Here is a 20,144-nt window from a genome sequence, read left to right as displayed (position 1 = left end):
TCAGCTCAATCCAGACGGTTGTCATGGAGGGACCGCACTGTGGTTGCAGCCGTTGTGTTTGCTGACACATATTAACACCAGACAGAGGGAGATTTACATCACCATATGGAAAGAAGCGTAAATGGATGGAGAAGCATAGGTTACTGTAAAGCTATGTCTTAGTTGGTGCTTATCTTGGAGAAAGCCGAGTACAAATCAGCATGAGGTTTTAACATCTACTCTCGTGTAATGGAAATCTGTTATATTTGTTCTGTGAAACAGACAAAAAGTTGGAAAAAAATCTAATATGCACTACTTTTCATAGGGTATGGTCGGCGTTCTGATGTTCTGAATATCTGATTTTCATCTGATATTCACCAAGGCTGCATTTATTTGATCGAAAATACTTTTGTGAAAATATTCTGAAGTACTATTACAATTTAAAAAATGTTAAATATAATTTATTCTTGTGATGGTGAAGGTGAATTTTCAGCATCATTACTCCAATCTTCAGTGTCACATGATCCTTCAGAAATCATTCTGTTATACTTCTATTATGAACCTAAACTTTTTATCGGTAGTGTACATCTATGTAATATAATATAATAAAGTTAATATCAATAAATATTTATGCAGTTCATAGTGTGCAGAGTATTTTTTTAAGCTATACAACAGTATTGTTTGATTAACAGGCCAAAATGTTATTTATTATTCACTGATAATCAAATCATGTCTCAATAATGCACACAAGTCAGACTACTTACTTGTGAAATGTAAACTACTTTTTATTGTTTTCATGGTGACTTTTTGAAGCTTGGTATAAACTTTTTGTTATGGAAAAGATATGTGAAAAGAGTAACCATACTTGGGTTTGAAACGGCATAAGTATGTAAATACTGTAAATAATGACAGAATTTTGATTTCAGGAATTTTTAAAGTTTCATTTCACGAAGTGCCCAAATAGTGGTTTTTGGACTAGGCTTTTTTTTCTTTATTAGCCAATCTTGTCCAATCTGGCTGTCTTGCGTCTTGACTTCCTGACCCATGTGCCTTAGCTCAGCTCCTTTCTCATGAATCCACCTCTTCCTCTGTCCATGTCACAACTTCCCAGAGCGCCTTGCACTCAGACTGACACCTTTTGGATCCCCAGCACAGTGGTGGTGCCAGTACTTCTGCTCCATAACTCAACTATCTGTCATCTACAGAGCATTCCTTATCAGAGCGGAAAAAGTGTGTGCTCTGTTTATGAATAAGAAATGGGAAATATTTGAGAGATGAGCAGTTGTAAAAACAGAATAACATACAGGCTACATCATGTTAGTTTATGACACTGACTTTAAAGTAGCAGTTCACACCAATAAAAAAATCTGCCATTAACTCACCCTCATGTTGTTTTTAACTTGTATTACCTTCTTTGTAGATCCTCTTGCTTTTATGTAAAGCATTCCAGAAGACTGAGGGCATTTAGTTATTTTTCTAATGCTACCCCACAAACAAGAAAAGCAGATCATATTTGCACAAGGCCGCTTTATGCTTATGAATGAGATGTATGAGAAGAATTATTGTAAATGATTTAAAAGCCTGCATGTTTTATTTTGTTGTGTTGTTTTTTGATGGTTTTACCATTCTTCCATAAGACATATTGTCCTGCAAAACTCATTAAAACAGAAGGATTATAGACGGATGAGTCTAAGAAAGATTATGAGAATAGAAAACCAAGTCCAAATCTGGGTCAAAATTTGTCTTTGTGAAAAATGAGAACTTTTCTGAGCAGTCCATCAATGTGTGACCACACATCGGCCTGAAAGGTATAAACTATTTAAAAGCCCATTAATGATTTACAGACATTGTGGTTGTGTAGATGACATTAATTGTTCACACCAATCACTGCTTTCTGGGGAGTCTGTATTGTAAATATAACTGCGGGTCTTGTACATCATGTCATCTCCTCAAGTTATCCTCAAATTATTTATCTCAGTTTCATGTTAGCACAGAAAATATAAAACTAAATTACTGGCTTTGACAGTGCATGCTCTGAATGATCCATTGGAGCATCTGTTTATATGTTGGAGTGTGTGTAGGAAGTCAGGATGTAGCACTTTAACTGATCAGCCTGAGCTTTTGACGGACTTGCTTGTCTGAAGCCAGAAACAGATGCATGATCATATTTCGTAGAGATGGCCTTGAAAAACCCTTCCACACTGAAGTAGGAACTCTGATTTCATGGTTATGTATTAGCCCTGACAAAAGAGAATGTCATGCACCTGCTCTGCATTAGGTGCTCAATACCACAGTATGTCTTTCTGGAATGATTTGAAAGGACATCAGTTGTCAGATTGAAGGGCTCACCATTAATACTTGCATTTCTTTAGATCAGGGGTCTTCAAAAGGGGTCCACGGTGGAGCTGCAGAGGGTCCACTAATTATTGTTTGAACTAACTTTTGTGAGATTTTTTTTAATTAATGCTTTTATTCAGCAAGAATGTGTTAAATTGATCGAAGCAACAGTAAAGACATTTTGACAAAAGATTTAAAATAAAAGCTGTTCTTTTGAACAGAAGAATCCTGGAAAATTAGGTATTACGATTTACACTAGAAATATTAACCAGCTAATTTTTTTCAATGAACAAGAAATGTTTTTTGAGCACCAAATGATTTCTGACACTTTGACACTGAAGACTGGAGTAATGGCTGCCAAAAATTCTGTTTTGCGATCGCAGGAATAAATTAAATTTTTAAATATATTCAAATAGAAAACAGTTATTTTTAATTGTAATAGTTTTCACAATATTACTGTTTTTACTGTTTTTTTATCAAATAAATGTGGCATTGGTGAGCATAAGAGACTTTGTTCAAACAACTAAAAATAAATATATTACAGACCCCAAACTTTGTTGTGGAACAGTAGTATATTTAAGGATATGACTCTAGAAAGATTATTTTAAAGGCTTTGCAATTTAAGCATCACATTCAAATGCTTTAATGTATGCACATTATTATAGGCCAGGATTCATAATATTTTAAATAGTAATGTATGTCACAGTGAATCCCTGCTTAGTTTTATTATTTATGGAGGCCCCTGTTTAAGGCCATACTATGAGCCAAAAAAATCATACATTTTTATATTATAGTTTTTTTAACGCAGTCCTTTTGATGGTTCTGTATTTGAGTATTTATTGTCCATACCAACACATCTGTAGTGTCATCTCTTACCTAAATAGTCAACTTCTTAGCTGTTTTGTTGTTTACGGGTCTGGATATCAGAGATCTTGGCCATGGTTGTTCACTACAATGGCTGATCAGATCATTATGTGAACCATAAATGGCTTGTTTTGCTTTGGTAGTACTCTTCATTTTTCAAGAACACACAGCAGATGTTCAATTATAGCCTGTCTATTCTTCAGAAGGAAATGAAGTGTCCTCTGGAAGAAGTCTTCAGTCATCACTTAAAAGTATAATTCACCCAAAATTATATCACCCTCATGTTGTTCCAAAACGATATGACTTTTTTCTTCTCCTACAGAACACAAAAAGAGATATTTTCGGAGATTATTTTTCATTCTCTTTTCCATCGGATTGCAATGACTGAGAACGTCCTGGTTGCATATGCAACCCAGCCGTTCCCTGAAGGAGGGAACGGAGGACGTAGTTGACGGTCGACTGAATTGGGATCTCGCTAGAGAGCCTATCCTCTTCGAGTACTATTGAACGAGCCAATGTAATTGGTGTGCGTGATTCGCATCACACACTCCGCCCCCGCAGCGCGGGTATAAATAAGGAAGTGGATGCACGCACTAGTTGCTTTTCGCTGAGGAGCCGAGAGTAACCCGGGGTCAGCGGTGGTCTAGCGGCAGGGCAAGGGGACTACGTCCTCCGTTCCCTCCTTCGGGGAACGGTGGGTTGCATACGCAACCAGGACGTTCCCTTTCAGTCGATAACGTCAGACGTGGTCGACGGTCGACTGAATTGGGATAACCTTTGAAAACGCCACTAACGCTGCCACCTTGCAGTGCCTAAACCAAAGCCTCCTGATGCCCCCGCAAATTTAAGGCAGGGAAGGACAGGGCTTAGGCCAGGGAAGTCACTGCTGTTCCTACAGGACCACTGGGAAAGCGTTCCCCGTACATTGGAAGGAAGGGACGCTGCGGAAGCCACATCCAACCCAGAGGGAGGTAACGTGGAGAATACACATATGAACTGGGCGGAAACCGGGCAGTCTAACATATGGAATGTCACTGGGGTGGCTCCAGCCTAAGATGGGGGGAGACACACCGGACAGTGACGGCAGAGAGACTCTGCCGAGGGAAGACACGGGCTCGCCGCTGGGAGCCGTATCGTGGAAGAATACACATATGGGGTTGCCGTAGGGACCGCAACATATGGACCCAGCCTAACACAGGTTCCACACTGCTTACGAGTGGTAGGCCTAACCCCAGACGTTCAGTACGTCCGACGTCGGAGGGGTGTGGAGGAACTCAACAGGGTTCAATTTTAAGGGAACTCAACTGGAGTAGAAAGGCGCACGTATCCAGTCCATAGGAGGGGAACGGCGCAGCAATCCGACACTTGAACCGGGCTCACGGTGAAACTGGCTTCATGAGAAGGGAGCCCACGGGAAGCAGCGGTTCAACTAGGTGTCGTCCAGCCCCCAACTCTAGAATCTGTTTAGCAAAGCATATCGTCAACACCCAGGCGGAGCACTTTACACTCATCATAGAGGAGCTCAACACCTAAGTGGACATGTTGCATCTCGGATTTTTACCGAAATGAAGGCAAGCACTAAGTGCAACTTTGCATGGAAACAGCCTTCCCTCTCTGCTGAGTTCCAACAGATATTTGTAGAGCTGGTCTGAGGTCTATAGCTTGCATTCTGTACACGTCCAAGCGAACGGACAGAGAAGCCAGGGCTGGATCTGCCTCCTCCAGGGCAGCGCTTGCAGGCTCACCACCTGCTCCTATTACGGGAGAGGTAGGAACCATGGGCACAATCCGAGCCGTGGTCTCAGCTTGTGAGAGTTAGCCGGCCCAGACTCCAGGCACAATACGTTGACCGAAAGCGAGCAAGTCCCTACCCTCTAGTAGAGACCACGTGAGCAGGAGAACTGATATAACAGAGTTTTTAACTCACTCCCTGCAGTGGCTCAGGGGCGGTCTCTGCAGTGCAATCGCACCAGGGACAAGGCCCAAGAGGATAAAGAGGGATGCAAGGATTTACAAGACCTTGCTCCTCAGGAACCTGACGATCAGAACGTGCGTCTGCACACTTCTGCAACACGATGAGCGTCGTTTAAACACCGAGGCAACATCATTTTGACGGTGAAGGAAAACAGCCTACTCCAACCCATTTTGCAGGAAAGAGAGCACTGAAGTGATCGAAAGCTTTCAGGATCTCCTCTGGAGAGAAGACGCACTCAACGACTAGGTTCCACTTCTAAAGGCGTAAGCACGCTAAAAGACAGGAGCATTGCTCAACACAACATGTGGAGATCACTGGGCTTCCGGAGCATTTTCTGCTCAGCACTTGAGTGTGATAAGTTCACTGAGCTTCAGGAGCATTCCTGCTCAACACCTGAGTGTGATAAACTCACTGAGCTTCAGGAGCATCTCTGCTCAACCCTTGAGTGCAAAGAACTTCACTGAGCACCAGGAGCATTTCCGCTCAGTACTGCGTGTGATGAATTCACTGAGCTACAGGAGCCTTTCTGCTCAAGACCTGAGTGTGATGAACTCACTGAGCTACAGGAGCATTGCTGCTCAACACCTGAGTGCGATGAACTTCACTGAGTTTCAGGAGCATTTCTGCTCAACATGAAGTGTGATGAATTCACTGACTTGAGCAGGCGCAAGGCGACCATGAGTAGCAGTCGCTTTTAGAAGGCTCACTGGGGTTAAACGCATTTATGCGGGCCCCTGGGGCAGCTGAGAGCCAGTGTTTGTCCAAGGGTAGTCCGCTCGGTTTGTACAAACACTGGCAGGAAGACGAAACCGGAGGGGCAACTGAGCGGCCCCGGAATGGTCATGACCCAGCTGGACCCAGGGGATGGAGTCTCCACTTGCACTGGCTATAACTGTCGTGAGGCTCGATGGCGGCACGATTGAGTAGAGCGGGAAGAGTGGAACAAAGCGTCCTCAGAAGCTTCTGACTCCAAGGAGGAGGTGACGGGTGAGTTGTGACATGTAAGGGAAGCTTGCGCAACGGTCGCAATGTCTAACAACTCGAGGCACCAATGCCCGTGTAGTCGAGGGCCGCCCAGGCCCCCGTTAAAACACGCCCTTTGTACATGGCCCCTCTGTTGAAGAGGGTTTGGCAGCAGACCGGGATGATCTATAGTCACACAGGGTGAGCTGCTCTGCCACGGTCACCTCGGGACTCGATCATGAAGCTAGCGCTGAAGCGGTCACATATGGAGGAAGCAAATGGCTGCTACTATCATATACCCCAGGACCCTCTGAAAGTTCTTTCAGTGGGACCCTTTCTCACTTCAAACACCAGCTGAACACATTCTCATTGGAGAGACGTGTTAGACCGAGTCCATCTCCAAAACTGAAAAAGAGATACTCAGCCCATGGGCGAGATTACTCTCTTCCAGTTGACCTGAAGACCCAACGGGCTCTGGAGCACTCGAAGGGAAGGACACTGTACTGATACTCCACCCTTACACGCAACCCACAGGATGGCCTTCGGTGCGGAAGGTAGAGATCTGTTTTTAAGCACATGTCTTTCAGGTCGGAGCTGCAGACCAATCTGGGGCCAAGATGGTCACGACCCACCACCTAGTAGCACGAAGAACGAGTTTACAACTGGCCTTCGTACCAGCTGGAGGAGCGGCTATATCAAATCCTTCGCCAGCAGGATAAGATAAGCACGCACAAGTCAGGAGCACTGCTCAACACTCGGTGTGATGAATATAGCTGAATTTTCAGGAGCACGTCTGCTCAACACCTAATGTGATGACTATCACTGACTTGAGCGGGGTAGCCGAGCCTGAGGTGGGGCAGCAAAGTAGAGAGAGTGGTGTTAGTGTGCTGTGCAACACTTACCTGTCTCCACAAGCGGCAGGGGGCGCGTGAGAAGGCGGATGACCGGGTCCTCGAACGCACCAAGCTGCCTGCTGGCGACCAAGGGGGAGCTGAGGGGTGTAAGGCTATACAGGGTCACACCCGCCAGACTGGCCCTCTTGGGACCCAGGAACAGATAAAATTGCTCTCTCTTTGAAGTGTGGGTACCGCTTGCTCCGCTTTTTTTTTTTTTTTTTTTTTAGGGAGCCAGCGGCGGAACAGACACACACACAAACTAAGGCTCGACCCGGCCCTCACCCGGGGGGAGGGAGTAATCGTGCCACTCCAAGAGCATCTCATCCATTCCTGGGCGGCCCGCTCCGGAATGCTTTCACTGTCGCTTGCCACCTGGCTTGGCAGCGCCTGGAGCGGGCTGGGCGTCTCTACTGCGTCCGGCTCCATGCTGAGGCCTCGGTGGAGGCTGCTGCGGAGGGCCAGCAGGAGCGGCGGCCGGGGAACGCCCACGGCGACGAGCAGGCGGATGAGCTGCGACCGGCGGCGGGTGGAGGCAGCAGCTGGCCACCGGGGCAGGATGTGCCGGATGACCTCCGTCTGCGCTTGAGCGGCAGAGAACTGTTGGATGCAGTTCTCCACTGCGTCGCCGACCAGCCCAACCTGGGAAATTGGGGAGACCAGGAACCGAACCTTGTCCGCATCCGCCATACCAACCAGGCTGAGCCAACGAAGGCGCTACTTGACCACCTAGGTGGACATCGCCAGACCGATCACACACGCTACGACACTCATGCCCCGGAGGGTGAGGTCGGATGCAGTGCAGTGCTCACCTATGAGCGCACGGTCTGGATTACCCTCGTGCATGCCATGGGTGCCCTTTTTAGCCTGCAGCAACGCCATGGCACGCAAGAGGAAGCGGCTTGCCCACAGGCTTTGTAAGCTCTGCCCGTCGGAACGGACGAAAACTCACAGGCCTTAGGGGGGAGACGAGGATCCCCCCAAAAGGCAGCGGCCGCCGGACACAGGTGCACCTGTGTCGACAGACCGCTCCAATGGAGGGACACCTCGCAACCCTTCACCGTTCCTCCATCAAGGGTAATGAGGGGGAAAAGCTATTCAGGCAGTTTCTGGCAGAGAAAGATGCTGTTCACCACCTGATAAGCTCTCCATGCATTTCGGGAAAGAAAGGTACTGGGGCGGCGAGCTGAGAACCAGCGCGGCCCGCCCCAAGATACCAAACTACAGATTCCAACCGAGACTGAACGGGACACGGTGGAGGTTCCACTCGAGCCCGGCAGCCTCGGCGGCCCGTTTCAGCATAGCTGATAATTCTGGATCCGGCTCGGGCAACATTGAACTCCCGGAGGGAAACAATGCAGCCGAGTCATCATCTCTAGAAGTCAGCTCACCCTCCGATGCTGCAATCGGCGTCCTGTCCTCCAGGGGAGCCCCGAGTGAAACCGCTGGCCCACCCATTACAGATGGACCAGCAGACAACACAGGAGGCTCCAGTGGTTGCAGTGGAAGGGAGGAGTGAGGAGCCCACAGGGAATGGTTACCGGGCGGGACATCCAACACTATCCTCCGGTCACCCATCCCACACAGCACCCGAGGGTGGGGCATGGTAATGGGGACTCGCTCTCTGAGAACGAAGGCGAGTCTCGCCCTCAACACTGCGACAGTCATGTTCCCACAGTGAAAACATGAGCTGTCCACAAAAGCTGTCTCAGCGTGCTGTAAGCCCAAACACGTGACACAACAGTTGTGACCATCAGAGAGAGACAGGGAACGACCGCACCCAGAAACGCACGGGCGGAATGACATCTTGAAAAAGACGCAAACGCACCCGTGTTGCTCTTTCAGAAAATAGGACCGTCACCAGTGCCGGAGCACACAGGGGAATGACCGCGGCAACACTGAACAGAGAACTGAAACAGTGAAGCACTCACTTTTCCGCCCTCTAACCAGCCATCAACACACACAAACATTTAGAAATTTGTTGCTGTTAAAACAGCAGTTGAGAGCTCAAAGCTCGCGATCACCGCTGCACTCGCGCTGTAGAACACCAGCACTGGGAGAGTCTTCCTGAAGAACACCGACACACTCGCTCGTTGTAGACAACAGCACTCTCAGAGACATCAAACGATCGGCTCCGAACTGAAAGGCAACTAGTGCGTGCATCCACTTCCGTATTTATACCCGCGCAGCGGGGGCGGAGTGTGTGATGCGAATCACGCACGCCAATTACATTGGCTCGTTCAATAGTACTCGAAGAGGATAGGCTCTCTAGCGAGATCCCAATTCAGTCGACCGTCGACTACGTCTGACGTTATCGACTGAAAGGGAACTGAAGCTTTTCAAGCTTCAAAAAGGATGCAATTGCAGCATAAAACTTGAATATACAACACAATACAGCTGTCTTCTGAAGTAGGTTTGCATGAAGAACAAACCAAAATTAAAGTCATAATTCACTGAATCCTATCTTCTGCCCTAGCTCTTCTTGCATTCATGAAAGAAGTACAGACCATTTCATGAGTGAATCATTCTTTTAAGGTGAATCTTGATTAATCAAGTACTTTTATGAGACTTATGGTGCTTTTGCTTCATTTTGGAAGCTTAAAAGCTTATTTCCCCACCAATTTTGGGGGGAAAATATAAACACGCATCTTTGGGGCGGCAGTGGCTCAGTGGTTCATGTAGGTTGTCTACAAACCGAAAGGTTGGTGGTTCAATCCCCGGTTCCACGTGACCAAGTGTCGAGGTGTCCATGAGCGAGACACCTAACCCCAACTGCTCCCGACGAGCTGGGTGGCGCCTCGCATGGCTGACACCGCCATCAGTGTATGAATGTATGTATGAATGGGTGAATGTGAGGCAAATATGTAAAGCGCTTTGGTGGCCATTCGGTCTGTGAAAGCGCTATATAAATGCAGTCCATTTACCATTTTACCATTTGGCTGTCTTGTTTGGCAGTCTCCTATCCACAGAGTGGTTCATTGTTCATTCGCTTTGATAGGTGTAATCACATCCAGTCCCATATTATGTCTTAAACTCTCCAGTGTGAATTAGTCCTTGTGTTTTGAGCTGGTATTAATATGCACATGGCCTTGGGATTTGCATGCACTGTTTTGTCCTCTATCTTTGTCCTGTTCCAAGCTCTTATTCATTCAGATTTCCAAGACTGGAAGTGGAAATTCTTAGTGGTCGCTGTTGTGCTGGCTGAGATACAGAGATCTGTGAAGTTTAAAAGCTCAGTTCATATTTCAACATGCATAAACTCTCAGGTCTCGTTTCATTCAGACGATTTTAATATGTACTCCATCAGTCAAATCTGCGTTTATTGTTGTTACTCACTCAAAGAGTGAAGTATGCTAGAGTTTCTTTCCCATAGTGTTTACTGCAACTCTGCAATTCTTTTTTGCACTAGATGCTCTTTATGACATTGTCCCTTAAACATATTTGGACACTAAAGTCACATCTAATATCTTAATGTCACTGAATTAAGTGCACTTTTCAAGCAAGGATTTGTTAGGATTTAAAATGGATGGATGAATGGGTGGATGGATGGATGGATGGATGGATGGATAGATGGATGGATAAACAGACAGATGGTTCCATATTAAGACAAAATGTATTTGGGCACTTAGTGGAACATAGTTGCGAATTCATACAGTACATCCACTAAAATTTATTTTGCAGCCAGTATAGTCTAGCATCTCTCCATTGGCTTTCGAGCTGGAAAAACTAAACTCTAGTCTGGCCAATCATATCGTGTATAGAGTTGGTCGGCGGCCTTAACATAATGACGGCAGAGTTGTGACGGTTCCGCGTGAATTCCCTGCTACTTGAAAACAGAGAAGATGGCGGCTGCTGCTGGTGAACAGCGGTCTTGCAAATCGGCTTTGGCCGCGACTCTGGAGGACATGGAGTTAAGCTTTTCTTTTTTGTGAAAAAGAACAAAGAACGGCACTTAAGTCATTCTTAAAAAAGCAAGATGTGTTCAGAGTTTTGTCGACCGGATACGGCAAAAGTTTAATATATCAACTAGCTCCGCTTGTGGGAAAACGCATGGGACTCACTCAGCCACAGCCGTTCGTTGCTCTGGTTGGTTGTAGCGCTATCCTATTGCGTGCAGAGGAAATTTGAAAGACAACTGTTTATTCCGCCCCTCGGATTGAAGCATTCCAATGGTGTTTTCCCAGACCTAACATCTTGATGTGGGTCTGGCTTGCCAGGCTACTAAAAATCACCATTTGGGACAAAAAAAATTTACCATAAAAATGGCTCAGAAAAGCGAATTTAATATTGAAACCATGCAGAGCAGCATTTGGTTGCAATGCCACTTGCTTTGATATTTTGTTATATAATACAATGGTATTCAGACATTTTTATTTGAATTAAGTGACCAAATACTTTTGGAGGCAACTGTATATTATTTCTGCACATTGGGCTGTATTTGTCTATAAGTTGCAGCACATGGACTTTGGAAGCTATGTGTGACGAGAGAGTTATATCCTAAGGCAGATGCCGGATTTTATTGCATAAACAGCTGTAGCTGTATCTCATGGCTGCTTTGTGGTCATAAGTTTGGAGAGATCCAGTGCTATGGAAGCCATGTTGCATAAAACTGTACAGAACCCTGAGGTCATCTTTTCAACTTTGTATTCTTTCACAATGTAAAACAATAAATAAAATAAATGCTTTAAAATATATTTGCATTCTTACAATGGGCAAGCATTTTGTGATGTTGACATAAAATGTATTTAAAATAGATTTTTATGTTATTTATTTATTTTCAATTCCTTATTTTATATTTATATATTTATATAATATTATATTTGAGAAATACAGTACATGGTCAGCAGTGGTTGGTTGGCCACTTTATATAATTTACAATGAGGTTATTAGCCCATTTTGTGCTGCAGATGCTCTCTGTAATGCTTTACTGGTCTCTGCCAAAGGAGATGTCATCCTTATTCCAGGACATTCCCCTGTTTTAATGTATTTCAGGTGTAAGATTCTCCTAACAGTCGTTTTTTCCACTGCTTATTCAATTGTCTGTCTCACTAACTTTTGTAATGTAAAGCAATGTGTTGTCAAAAAGTAGTTTTTTGTGTTTATGTTTGACCTATTATTCACATAATATCCCAAGGGAAGATATTGCAGCCAGTCCATGTAACCTACTTTTGCTTGTTATTCAGCCACTTACAGAAGTTCCTATTGTGAATAGTCACTGTGTATTATATTTAATTCAATTATTCAAGTTAAGTTCCTCTTTTCAAAACACTGTCTTTTTGTGTTATTAGGACATTTAAGGATGAGGCATTCCTGGTAGATAAGAACAATGAAGTAATTTAAACAGTGGTTTGCACATGCACATGAAGATATCAGTGTGTGACTCACACCCTTGGCGTCCAAATAGCACAACTACTATGTATAATTCTGAAAGTATAATCCTTGGCCTTGATTTCTCCTGCTTCAAATGCTCTCAGTTTTACCGCCTAACGGGCTTCAGAGAGTGAGAGAGACTTTCCGTTCAGGCAGACACTACATATAAGCTAAGTCTGAGACATTCTTGTGGAAGTTAGTGCACAGGTGTGACCCTTCTGTGACATTTTACAGATGTGTGATATCGCGCAGGTTCTTTGTTCTCCAGAAGGGTTGCTTGCATCTTACCTATGCCTTTTAGGGAAGAGCAACAATAAGAACAGTACTAACAAAAAATCAATGCAGGTCTGCATAGCTACTTGAAAAGGCCTCAAATTATAGTAAATCATTCAGCTGTCCCTCTCTACTTGCTTTAGTCTTACTTTTGTGATCTTTTGTATGATTAAAGATGTTATCAATTTTACACTGTTGGATGTTACCATTAATTCAAATTTTAGGTCTACTAAATCATACTAAATAAATATCCCTTTAAGATTTAATTTAAAAGTTGGCGAAATAAATTAACAATTTTATTCAGCAAGCATACATTAAATTGATCAAAACCAACAGTAAAGACATTTATAATGTTACAAAAAAGTATACTTAAAATAAATGCTGCTCTTTTAAGTTTTCTATTCATCAAATAATCCTAATAAATAATGTATCACGGTTCCACAAAAATATTAAGCAGCTCAACTGTTTTCAATAACTTTTCTTGAGCAGCAAATCAGCATATTAGAATGATTTCTGAAGGATCATGTGACACTGAAGACTGGAGTAATGATGCTGTAAATTCACCTTTGCCATCACAGGAATAAACTTTAAAATATATTTGAAAAGAAAAGCAGTTATTTCAAATGGTAATAATATTTGACAATATTACTTTTACTGTATTTTAATCAAATAAATGCAGCATTGGTGAGCATAAGATTCTTCTTTCAAAAACATAAAAAATTCCAACTTGACCCCAAACTTTGTTAAGAAAGGAGAGACTTTTTAACAGAATTAATGGGATAGTTCACCCAAAAATGTTATAAAAATAGTTTATTCCAAACCCATAAGACTTTCATTCATCTTCGGAACACAAACGAAGATCTTTTTGATGAAATCTGAGCGATTTCTGTCCCTCCGTTGACAGCTACATAACTACCACTTTGATGCTTCAAAAAGTTCATGAAGAGATCAGAAAACGAATCCATATGAATTGAGCGGTTTAGTCCAAATTTTCTGAAGAGACACGATCGCTTTATATGATGAACAGATTTAATTTAGGCTTTTGTTCACATGTAAACATTCATCAACTTGCACATCAGTTATGGTAAACGGAAGCTCAAGCATGTTCTCTTGATGTTTTAGAACCAATGAGGTTCATTCTTGTGTGTTACGCAGCATGTTTGAGCTTCAGCACCAATGAGGTTCATTCTCATGTCATGAAGGAACTTTGAGCTTCTGCAAGAACCAATGAGGTTTATTCTCGTGTGTTACGCAGCAAGTTTGAGCTTCTGGAAGAACCACTGAGGTTCATTCTCATGTTACGGAGGACGTTTGAGCTTCTGCAAGAACCAATAAGCTTCATTCTCGTGTTACGGAGCATGTTTGAGCTTCCACAAGAACCACTGAGGTTCATTCTCGTGTTACGGAGCACGTTTGAGCTTCCACAAGAACCAATGAGGTTCATTCTCGTGTTACGCAGTACGTTTAAGCTTCAACAGGAACCACTGAGGTTCATTCTTGTGTTACGCAGCATGTTTGAGCTTCAGCAAGAACCAATGAGGTTCATTCTCGTGTTACGCAGCATGTTTGAGCTTAGGCAAGAACCAATGAGGTTCATTCTAGTGTTACGCAGCATGTTTGAGCTTCAGCAAGAACCACTGAGGTTCATTCTCGTGTTACGGAGCACGTTTGAGCTTCAGCAAGAACCAATGAGGTTCATTCTCGTGTTACGGAGCACGTTTGAGCTTCTGCAAGAACCAGTGAGGTTCATTCTCGTGTGTTATGCAGCACGTTTGAGCTTCAGCAGGTTCGGTTGAGCTTCTGTTTATGTTCACTGATTAATGTTGATATGTGAATAAAAGCTTAAATTAAATCTGTGCATCATATAAAGCGATCAAGTCTCTTCAGAGTTAGTTTTACGATTTCTCTATGAACTTTATGAAGCGTCAAAGTGGTAGTTGCGTGGACTGTCAATGGAGGGACAGAAATCTCTTAGATTTCATCAAAAAGATCTTCATTTGTGTTCCGAAGATGAGCGAAAGTCTTACGGGTTTGGAACAACACAAGGGTGTGTAAACGATGACAGAATGTAAATTTTTGGGTTAAATAACCCTTTAAAGACACAAATGGAGTCTGTAAATTTTCACATTTTCTATGCTGACTTTTGGGGGTAAAATCTGCTAAATGGATTAAAATATGATAAAATAGATAACAGTGATTTCCTACATTTTTATTGGTATCTCAAAGCATTATCAAATCCAAATGTTTCATAAGTGAAGATGCAAGGGATGGAAGTTAAGTTTAATTAAGGGATTCATATGAGGACAGGGTGTCACAGTTCTGTCACCCTTGTCTGGGTTTTCTCTTGGTTAGTGACAGAGCTGTGACACTCCCGGTTTGTCATGTGTTTGTGTTTAGTCTGGTCTGTTGGGAGCACATCTCATGTTGTCATGTTATTTCCTTGTGCCATGTGCTCTCCTGTTAATTGTCAAACCCCGCCCATCTTGTTATCTCGTTATTGTTTAATTTTCCCCACCTGCCTGCCTTGTTACCCTCTTATGTTTGCTCCTCTAATTAATCTCCCTGTGTTTTGTTTAGTTTAGTTTGTTTTTCTTAAAAAATATACCCATTTGTTTATGCACTTGAGTCCTCGCACCTTTAATCAACCCATTCCGTGACACAGGGATGGTGATCTGACCTAAAGAGGTCTGTCTTGAGGTTGCATTTGAATGTGTCTGGAAAATGTCTCATTCTTGACAGCTTTGGGAGCTTTTGGGCTGTAACTGTAATACAGACTGAAGAGGCTGTCAGGCCACGTGTATAATAAGTCGTTCATCTTTGGATTCACAGTGCATCATGACTTAACAGTTGTTAACTCTTGTGGAATTCATAAATATATACTTTATACAGTGTATTGGTATACTAAATAAATTCTCACGCCCAGTTTTTCCTAAGTAAAGATACCCACACATTACAAGATAATCTGGTCGATTTTGGGCCCAATTCTCCTCCTCCGACAATCCTAGGTAAAGTCCCGAAGGTTCTACAGATAATCTTATCAGATATTCCTGTGGTGTGAGGTGTGTTAAGAGTGATTGAATGTGCTCGGAAGAACATTTAAAAAACCTTTTTAGTGTGGGTCAGTCTTAAGAAGTTTATTTCTATGGTAAGCCCAGCAGGATGGCATATTTTCCTGCTTGTATAACTCTTGTGGCTTTGGGCAGTGGCAGTGGCTCTGTCAGTTTGCTTTGTATCTGTTCTCAGCTTTTCCCTCCGAAGGTCTACACATTTTTTGGAGACACCTCTACTGACACCCGCCCTAAAGCAGCCAGCTTTATTCTTCAATGCAGATCATTTAAAGCAACTCAATGTTATGCCAGGCTATTATTGGCAGAAGAAGGATGGCATGTCATATGTGCTCATAATTCTAATAATTTTTTATTCAAAGGCATGTTTAGAGCAACTGTGCAATTAAATTGAGTCTTCAAAATCACAGCTTCAGCTTCAAGGATTTTCCCTGTGACTTCAGGGTAATCTGGGATTTAAATGGGATTTAAATTAAAATACAGGCTTTTCTTGGGTCACTGCAAACATAGACTAAATGACTAAAAGCTTTATATCCCGAGGAGGCTATTCTAACCATATTAAATGATCCCCCTATGAGCTAAAAACAAACATGTAAACATGTCTACAAGTTATTTATCCTTCAGCTTTCTTTTTGAAACTTTGATTTGTGTTTCTTCCTTCCTTAGCTTTCAGTCAGTGAACATTGCAGTAAATCAGGTTATGAAACCTGCGTCAGAATGTACGATATTTTGCATTCTGATTTATCGTCAAGTTGCTTGTAAAACCATTTAGGCTTAGGTATACTCCTATGGTAGAAATACTCAATGAAAGGAAGATCAGGATACATAGGACAGGGAATTCTTCCCTAATAATTCATTATTTTTTATGTACATTTTATGACGGATACTTTTTTCTGCCTTCTTAAAAAAAAAACCATCTCATCCAACTCATTGAAATCTTCATAAATAAGCAATAATAATACTTTTTTTTATTTTGCTGCTTTTGCTTTAATATCTTTTATTCATTTACACTTAAAGATGTATTTTATTTGTTATACATCTCATTTGTTATACATAGATGTATTTTTGTTTGTTTATTTGTTATATTCAATAGGTTGCAAAAAAAAAGCGCTTTTTGAAGATGATTGTTGTTTCCAAGCCTGGAAATATTAAGAAAATCAATACAATCTTTAAAAGTCATGGAAATGTCTGTAGTCAATTTAATTTATAGATCAATTGGTCGCACTTTATTTAACAGTCCTGTTCCGCATGTACATACTGTGCACTTATTATATCAATTACAATAACTGGGCTATAACTAGGTAATAACACTTTACCTATCCCTAAACCTAACTTTAACCCATGTAGTTATGTTATATTAGCAGTAATTTTTTGGGTAACTAAGTACATTTACTGTAAAATAAAGTCCAACCACACAATTTGTTAGAAATTGTGAGTGTAGTCTCTAGAAACTTATTTTAAAAAGGACTGGGAATGATTAACAGTTCTTAATTAAATTGTACTTGTGTATTTAAATGTAAAATAAAGAGGAGTTATGATCAGGCAACCTGTGTTAATATTAGAAAAATCTTTCTTGCACTGAGAAGACCTGAAAACGAACACAGATGTAGCATTGTTTCTGTTTCCTACACTAGTACCATTGGTTTCGCCATGTGATAATGAGCTGATGAGTTAAATCAGGTGTGTTTGATTAGGTAGACAAAGACAACGTGCAGTGTTGGGGGTGCTTCAGGACAGGTTTGGGAAACACTTGTGACTGAAAAAGTTTGGAACTGAATATGTTTTTTTATAAAAAAAAAAAATTCAAATTATTTTCAAATTGTATTATTTAACTTTCAAATGTCTTTAAATTGTGTTTCAGAATACTTTACTGTGTGTGTAAAGGCAGGTATGTGATATTCTCTGTTCAAAACGCACTCCAGCCCCTTTCACACAGCGCGTTGATCCTGGGAAATTGCCAGAACACCTTCTGTGTGAACGCAAACACGACCCGGGATTGATGCCGGGATCGATGCCGGGTTGGGGACCTAAGTAACATTGCCATGTTCAATCCCGGAACGCGCGCTGTGTGAACAAAAGCCGTAATCAATGCCGTGTCGTAATGATGGCGCTGAAGCCGGGATCGTTCGCCAGCGTAAAACGATGCGTAATGCGCTAGTTTATGATCGAATCAGAGAAAAAATGCACAAGCGTGGTATGAGTGAGAGAGAAATCGCAGCTCATAAGCAAACTATAGATGCTGCCGGTAGCCTACATTACATGTCACATCAATGTCACGTGTCTTTACGGGATTTTTACGGGTTGTGTGCAGTGGCGGCGTCAGGGAGGAGCTAGGTGGTACTGTAGCTCCCCCTATAATAGCCATAACACCCGCCCAGCACGCCCGAGAAATTTCTGTAATTTTTTATATTTATATTTTAATGTCATGTTTGAATAGTCTTTTTCATGTTGTTAAAAAAGGGTATTAAATAATAATTTAAAAATATATATTTAGTCTAAAATAACATGAGGCCCAAACAGGCGATCTTCTTTGGCCAACAGGTGCAGCGCCCTGTTTACGTTTGCAGACATCCCAAGTCTCCCGGAAGTTCCTGGAGTCTTCCGTATATTGATAGCGGGCACCTGATGCCCGCAAATTAGAATCTAGAGCTTGCGAGCTCCAAACCGCGTAGCGCGCTCACGGCAGAGAGAGCGAGAGACCTTGCGTGTGTGTGCAAATGTGCTTGTGTGCCTCGTCAAGCGCATGTAAGACGACCCAAGCAACCCACCTCCAGAAAATCTCTGGAGCCGCCACTGGTTGTGTGTGAACGCACTCTCTGATTCCGGAAAATCAGTGGCAGTGTGAATGAACCAAAGTCAAGCGAACCCGGGTCAAATCCCAGGTCACTTTATCCGTGTATTTTCCGGAATCTCTGTGTGAAAGGGGCTTAGGTCACTCCCAAGTTTCATGTCACTGTAAAACCTGACTGGACAATTTCCCACCTATGAAAAAGCAATGAGGTCTTTGTTGCTACCTCAGGTCTATAACCCTCCAGGCACCATGTGGTGGTTAGACCCTTCAGCCTGTGGGTCTGCACGTCACAACACACTTCTGAAGTTTTGCTTCTGATTTGTGTCTGTCAAAACGTTAAAAGATATAGAGAGTCAGTAAAAATCCAGAGTTGGTAGGATTCCAGTACACAAACTGATGAATAAATGGGGTTTCATAACTAAATGGCTAATTGTCTTCAGGAGAGCACAATTCAAAGTGCAGGACATAAAAGCTTCAGAACATTTTTATTGGCAAATATAAATAAATGAAAACCATCAACCCTTTGACTTCATTAAGACGGCAGATGTGTTATGTTCCTGTTTTGTCTGTGGTTTTGCTTTAATAATTGATCACGAAAAAAACTATGCCATTGATTATGTGAAACGGCACTTTTGCAATTTATAACTGCATAGCATTCATTTGAATCATTCAGGATCTCATAGTTAGAATAGAGAGTTTTATCATGAACTAATTCACGCTGCAACAGGATGTTTCATGAGTGAAGTCTTTTTTTTTGTTCACAGCTGTTGACTGGAACACTCGATGGAAAACTGGCTTTATTTCATCCGGCCGAATCTCTTCTCCCTTAAGTGTGGAATTCACCCTATGGCTCAGTTCTTGCCCCAAGTCCACCGATGCTGCAGACTAATGAAAGTCTTACATCAGTGACGTTGAGATGCTGGCGTGCCACCTCTGAGACCTACATCATGGACAGGATCTGTGATTTCATCATTTCAGCCGCCGTTGAAAACCTACAGATGTGACAACATGCTCACACCCTCAACCATTAAGCCAAAGATGCACCCTCAGAGAAAAGTCCATTTGAACATTACATAGCAACACGTTCCCATGCACAGATACACATACACACACTATGCAGTATTATGCACATGTTCATCTGATATGTAATACTCTTTGCAGCAAAAGGATATTAAAGTATACCTAAATTGTGAAAGTAAATCTTATTTTGAGAGTGACTCAGTTTATGTAACTATACAAATTAAAAAATACTTTTTTATATATACTTTACAATTTCAGACCCAAAATGATTCATTTTTAAAATGTTTTATCTGTGTGTTGAATAACAGCCCATTTTGCAGCAGTTTGTAATGAAGAAAATGAAATGAAGATGGATATAAGGATATCATGTTTAGGTAAGTTTGTTTTAGGTTTGGTTTTGCATAAATGAAATGCTATATATCCAAACCACTTTAGCATTCTTATTACCTTTCAGCCGGCTTCTCTTTTAAGAGTCAACAGTAGTATGAAGGCGACTATAATTGATGTAATACATGTATGCAAGGGACCAATCATGATTCACTATGTAATTAGAAGTAAGAAAGAAGGCTATTTGCAATTTAGGGCCAGATATACTAACAGCTTGCACCAGTGCA

The 20,144-nt window shown here is 42.3% G+C and overlaps 1 protein-coding gene across 4 annotated transcripts in view; it reads left to right on the top strand.

The window, feature by feature from the left end:
• Positions 1-19,777, top strand: part of wdr27 (WD repeat domain 27) — a 79,444-nt gene extending 59,667 nt beyond the window's left edge. For all 4 annotated transcript variants that reach the window (XM_077236584.1, XM_077236583.1, XM_077236586.1 and 1 more), the window contains one exon: positions 19,275-19,777. In XM_077236584.1, coding sequence (XP_077092699.1) covers positions 19,275-19,340 — 66 coding nt within the window. In that variant the 3' untranslated portion in view covers positions 19,341-19,777. The remainder of the gene's footprint in view (positions 1-19,274) is intronic.
• The last annotated feature ends 367 nt before the right edge of the window (positions 19,778-20,144 follow it).

Source organism: Siphateles boraxobius, unplaced genomic scaffold (genome assembly GCF_051911475.1).
Source record: "Siphateles boraxobius isolate OS27281-9 unplaced genomic scaffold, OSU_SipBor_1 20, whole genome shotgun sequence".
Taxonomy (NCBI): Eukaryota; Metazoa; Chordata; class Actinopteri; order Cypriniformes; family Leuciscidae; genus Siphateles; species Siphateles boraxobius.
Note: the sequence above shows the minus strand (reverse complement) of the source record. Positions and strands in the feature narration are given on the sequence as shown.